The sequence below is a fragment of the Myotis davidii genome, unplaced genomic scaffold (genome assembly GCF_000327345.1).
Source record: "Myotis davidii unplaced genomic scaffold, ASM32734v1 scaffold556, whole genome shotgun sequence".
Classification (NCBI taxonomy): Eukaryota; Metazoa; Chordata; class Mammalia; order Chiroptera; family Vespertilionidae; genus Myotis; species Myotis davidii.
This window is the reverse complement of record NW_006287671.1, coordinates 944,037-950,251: the sequence shown is the minus strand read 5'-3', so window position 1 is coordinate 950,251 and position 6,215 is coordinate 944,037. Positions and strand designations below refer to the sequence as shown.

Genomic DNA, 6,215 nt, shown 5'->3' with positions numbered 1-6,215 from the left:
GGTTCTAAAATTGAGAGGAGGAGGTTTCCAATAGCTTTGTGCCCTGGGCAAGATGCCAAGGAAGAACCAGGTGCCTGCTCCTTCTGGGAGGCAGGAAGGAGAGGTAGGGAGAGGCCGATGGAGCCAAAAGTGAAAGAACACACACACACACACACACACACACACACACACACACACATGAGTGTGCTTACACGCACATGCACAGTCTGAGCTCACAGAAGCATTTAATTACATCTAATGGGTACATGTGGATTTATTATGCTACAATTTATGGAAAGCACCATTTTTAATTAAACAAGTAGCCTAGAGCATGGGAACAAGGAAAAATATTTTTCCAATGTGCAGCTGGACCTCAGCAAAATTCAGCTCCTTATTCATATTAGGTCCAATAAGACAATGTGTGAAATCTACCATCATCCACTCTCCTATCACCTACAAGAAAACCTTTGCTGATATTGGATAACACATTTTTAGGGTGATTGTCTCTGAACACCATGAATTGGCTCCATATTCCTAATCTCCATTACCCACATAATCAGAGACAAATCAGAGAAAGATTTGTCCCAGCGAAAGAGAACTAAGTTCCACATGTATTCATGAGGCTAGAGATGGTGAAAGTGATCAGATGGCCACGTGATAACAATTCCAGACACAGTAGTACAAGCTCCCCCTTCCACTGCTCTCTCCACAATTGCCTTATTACTTAGACTACATGGCTTCTGAATCTTCTAGTGGCTGCATGTCCGCAGCGCCCACAGAATCCAGAGAACAGAGGTGTAGGTATTGCCATAACACAGAAGGCATAATAAACATCCCAGGAAAATGTGGCCGGAAATAAAGGTGTGGGGACAAGATTTATTAATCACCTCCCATCCCAATAGCCCTGACAGTAGTCCTTTTTGTTGATATAAACACATCCCTTTTACTAGTAAGGAAACTGAGGCCAGCAAGGGCAGGTGCAACTTGGTTGCCTGCCCCTAACACACTTCCTGTTTCTCCTAAGTGATACCCTCTACCAAGAAATCCCAGGCTGCACGTTTGCTAATCTTGCAAAGCTGAGGGGCAGCTCTCTTGGAAAGAAAACAGCACGTTGGAGCCAGACAGGACTTCAGGGGCTCCACCTCAGGCTGCCTGAACCCCGAAGGCCCACTCCTGCCTCGCCCTCCCCATTGCACTGTACCTGAGGAACTTGTTGAGGTCCCCGTGCTTCATGTACTCAAAGACCATGATGAGCGGGTCGCCCTCCACGCAGACACCGTAGAACTTGACAATGTGTTCGTGCTGGAGGTTGGTCAGCAGCTCGGCCTCTCGGTGGAAGTCCTTGCGCGCATTGTCACTGGCGTCCTTCAGCGTCTGGGGTGAGGGGCAGAGAGGGGAGGAAACCAGCATACCTTAGAGGGAGGGTGTCAAAGGGAAGGCTGCCTGGAGAAGGCATTATTTCAGTGGGGCCTGAGCTTCCTGATGGGAAGGAAATTCTACTCATTTATTCCATGAAAGATTGGAAAATGGCCTAAATTCTGAGCAAATGTTTGTGTTAACTTAACCTTTTGAGGAGAAGCCCCTCAAGGGTCTGCAGAACTCCACAGTTGATGGAGCACCAGCACAGATGTTACTTCATTAAGTTATGGACACGAGCCTGTAGTCTTCATCCCTTTTAACCCTGGTCTGAGCTCAACTACAGACTTCACTCCCATTTCGGTGCCTGTTGCCCTTTGTAGGATGCTATGGCACTTCACCTCTGCTCATGTAACCTTTATAAAACTTAATTATGGAAATATGCAGTAGAGAGAAGAGCATAGTAAGCTCTCATGGACCCACTTCCCAACTTTCACAGTGACCATTTTGCTGGTTTTATCACGGACACTCTAAAAAGCCTTCTCCCACTCGTGCCCCACACACTGTTGGCTCAGGAAACGCCCCTGCCAGCAGGCCAGTCACACTGCCAAGACGGAGTTGCACAGGATCCTGCCAGCCAGGCTCTGGGGACTTTTGTTCTTGGCTCAGATTACTCAGACACCATCGTCTAATAGCAGGGCAAAGCTGGCATTTGTTGATGTCACACACATGTGCTGAGTTCTTCCTCTGTGCCAGTCACTGAGCCAGACCTGTGGTGGCATCAAGAAGACAGGGACCCAAATCCTGACCTCAGGTGCTCATATGGAAATAGGGAGATAAGTCACATATGTAATTAAGTGTAAGTCAAGCTTAAAATACAATGTCCTAAATGATCCAGCAACCCTGCATCTCTGTCCAGCTTGATCTCTTCTTGACATGCCTCTCTTGAAACTTATGCTTCCACCTTATGAATTACCTGGAGATGCCCCAGTGACACCGGACCACACCTCCTTGTCCTTGCACACGTTCAATCCTCTGCCTGGAATGTTGATTCGGGCATGTCACTGGTATAGGAGGTTGCATAATGCCTCCCTGAAGGTGTCTACATCTTAATCCCTGAAACATGGGAATATGTCACTTTACATGGGGAAGATTATCCTAGATTATCAGAGGGGGCCAATGTCATCCCAAACAAGGGGACTTACAAGGGAGGGGCAGGAAGATCAAGAAGAGATGCTGTGCTGCTGGCTTTGAAGATGGAAGAAGAGGCTACAAGCCAAAAAATCTGGGCAGCCTCTAAAGGCTGGAAGAGGCAAGGAAACAAATTCTATCCTACAACTTACAGAAGGATCCAGCCTTGTTGACATCTTGTCTTTAGCTTAGTAAAACTGGCTTTCGGTGTCTGACCACTAGAATTATGAGAGAAAATTTGTGTTGTTTTAAGCCCCTGAGTTTGTAATAATTTGTTACAGCAGCAATAGGAAACCAATACACCTGGTTAACAACTGGCAGTGCTCCAGGACTGGGCTCAGACCTCACCTTTCTGAGAAGTGTTCCCTGACCCTCTCATTGGTGTTACAATCCCTGTTATAACCTGCTCCCAGGCTAGGTTGAATGACCCTCATAGGTATACCCCATACTTAATTTCTGTCATATCACTGGCCACAGTACATTCTAAGTGCATGTTTACTTGCTTCTCTCTGGAAGAGATGGTGAACTCCTTGGCCCAGGGATGGTGCCTTCCATGTCTGCATTGCCAGCACTGGGCATAGTGCCAGGCACATGGCAAGTATTCAGCAGACAAGACATTTCCTAGGCATGCTCTTAGGATTAATACCTGTGGGAAAAATTGGGCAGAAGGTGAAGCTGAGCTATGATATAGTCTCAACAAAGCTTATCTGGCCCCAAAGGATGACCCTTCAGAGTTTTCCTGAGTTGGGCCAATACTGCTGAGCCATTATAACTCCTTATCAATCAGTCATAAGATGGGAGCCACTCTAGGAAGGGAGTGTGACCATGAGAGGATTTGCTGAGCCCTCACAGGAAACTGGCTATTGAGGACTGTCTGTTGCAGGTGGTTCATCATTGAGTCACCACAGGATGAGTTGCAATATGCTATTTACCATGCCTGGGGCACCCATCAATAGGCAGGGTGTGCCTCACATCAGCCGCATGGAAACACTAGGATGTCAGGGATAGCAGCAAGATTACAAAGTCTTTTCTGCTATCATCTTCACAGAATTGAGCATTTTCACTAACTCCTTTGGCAGGATTTGAAGCTTTCTCCCCAGTGGTGACCAGCCCAAGGCAATAGAGCAGCAGGGCTCCTGATCCTGCCACCATTTCCCTCCTGAAAGCCCCTGAACCCTGCGATGTTTTCTAAGATAACAATGTTTTCTCAGACTGCTCTGAGTCACTGAGAGAGCTTACTTGTAAAGCCTTGTGTCTTTAGCAGTGAGATACAGAAGGTGACTGAACCCATTTAGACCATTATCACAGGGCATGAACAAACTCTACATGTAATCTTCTCAAGTTTTAGCTATGTAGTGGTGATTCAAATGCTGAAGTGTGTGTGTGTGTGTGTGTGTGTGTGAGTGAGTGAGAGAGAGAGAGGCCAGGTGGGTGTGTGTGAGAGAGAGAGAGAGAGAGAGAGAGAGAGAGAGAGAGAGAGAGAGGGGTAGACTGGGAGAGTAGACAGAATTTTCCTTGTGGGGGAGGCACCAAATTGACAGAGTTAACAAGCATCTAATATTTCCATTTCCCAAAAGCAAACTACTATGAGAAGAGTCTTACTTCAATTTCAAAAGCTGTGCTTCAGTAACATTTTCAGATTTAAGAGAGAAGATTTCACTATTCATGGGGCAAATGCATCTCACAAACTTGGCTTCATCCCATGTGCCCATCCATTTTTGCATGCTGGATCCTTTCTCTAAATTATGATTCAATTCTATTTTAAGAGATTCAGAAAATATGGCGGCACCGACTTGGGCAAAATCATCTTGTGAATTTGGCACTCTAAGGAAAGAATTTTTCTAAGGTGGAACCACAGCCAGACAGCAATCAGAAGTTGGAAAAATTCTGCTATCAGCCCTATTTATAAAAGTCATCTCTGTTTCAGTGCCATGCCTGATTGTCATTTTACTCAATTAAGGGAGCCTTGGCTGGTACTTGGAGTCCCTTGGAAATGGACATGAGGTGGCAGCCTCCCTCCCTGATAATTCTCTCCACTTAAGCTTCATTTTGACAGGCATGTTTGCCTCATCATTGATCATTACTGTTTTCTTACTTCGAGTGTCTGCCTTGTAACTTCATTTCTCTTTATTCCTCGTGAATTTCCTGAAACTCCAAAGCTGCCATCCTTTCTGAAGACAGTCTCAAGGGAGAGGTCTCATCCAGAGCTAAAGTGAGTTTACTGCCGGGAGTGCACATTGATTCAGAGTTGGAAGAATGGAGTAGTATGAAATTAACTTCAACACAGAACTGAGAAGTTACTGAAGTAAAATAGAAGAAAGGAAGATTAACTTTCATCTGAAATGCTTCAGCCAAATAAGAAAGCTAACAGGAAACTAGTAGAGGCAAGAGAGCTTATTTGAAATCATTGTGTTTCTGCATGTTGTAGGACATGAAAAATGATTATGCATTTCAAAATGTAGGTGGTTTAGGAGACACAAGTTAAAACAGAGATGGTGTCCTTTTCTTTTTAATGATCTTATGTTCTTCTCTAACACTTTTTAGAGATCATAAGACGAGTTAAGGAGAAAGACTTTTTTTTAAAAGAGATTATTATGGTAAGACCTCACTAAGCCTATGCCTACCACCATGCCTAAAACATAGATGTCAAGGAGTAAACTCCCAGATGAGGCAACCGAGATGCATGGGAATGTTAATATGCCTAAGTTCTTCTGGGTCAGGGCCATTGGGTCAAGACCTAGTGCTTCTGATATCTTCTAGAGCTGTACTGTCCAAAATGCAAACCAACAGCCACATGTGGTAAGTGATAATTTGAAATATGGCTGTCCAATTTGACAAGTTCTGTGAGTTAAAATACACACTGGATTTTGAAAACTTGGTATCAATAAAATATCTCATTAATATTTTATATTAATGTGTTGAAGTAACAATATTTAGATATGTTGGGTTAAATAAAATATATTCATAAAATTAGTTTTATCTGTTTTCCAATTTTATTGTGCATACTAAATTTTTTTTTAAAATACATACAAATATGGCTTGCATTTGTGGCTCACATTATATTATTTCTATTGGATAGAATCATTCTATAAAAGTCACCTCAGTAGGCTATTCATGCGTCAACCTGCTTCTTGGGAATGTTGGGAACCAATGTTAGACTGAAATAGAATTAAGGCAGATACCCTTCTTATAAGATTCTTAGAGGCAAGCAAAACTAACTATTTAGAGTGATAGTCACAATACTGTATGATTCTTTTAACTTTTGGGTCTCCTTTAACGAAAGGTAGAGGAAGCTTCTTACAGATTCTTATAAAAGTAAACCTTGGAAGAGTATCTAATCTAATAATAAACAAACATGGTAATTGACCATACCTCCGCTATGCTTCCCATTGGCTAATCAGCAGGATATGCAAATTAACCTAACCAAGATGGTGGCCGGCAGCCATACAGCTGAAGCAAGCAGGAGGCTTGCTTGCTCTAGTGATGGAGGAAGCCAAGCTTCTTCCCTGCTGTGGCTGGGCTCTGAGCTCCACTCTAAGCAATAAAGTTGCAATTATAGAAGCTAAACAAAACCCAGATACCTGCTTTCAGCCGTCAGAGCTGGAGCGAGCAGTACTGAAACAATGTTGCAATTATAGAACCCAAACAAACCCTAGATTCCTGCTTTCAGCAGCGGAGGCCTCAAGCTG

At 43.8% G+C, this 6,215-nt stretch overlaps 1 protein-coding gene across 1 annotated transcript in view; it reads right to left on the bottom strand.

Annotated features, from left to right (window-relative positions):
- The window catches only part of NTRK2 (neurotrophic tyrosine kinase, receptor, type 2), a 326,931-nt gene that overhangs the window by 67,469 nt on the left and 253,247 nt on the right, over window positions 1–6,215 (bottom strand). Inside the window, exon 18 of the mRNA XM_006759498.2 lies at window positions 1,181–1,353. Within this exon, the coding sequence (XP_006759561.1) occupies window positions 1,181–1,353 (173 nt within the window). The remainder of the gene's footprint in view (window positions 1–1,180; window positions 1,354–6,215) is intronic.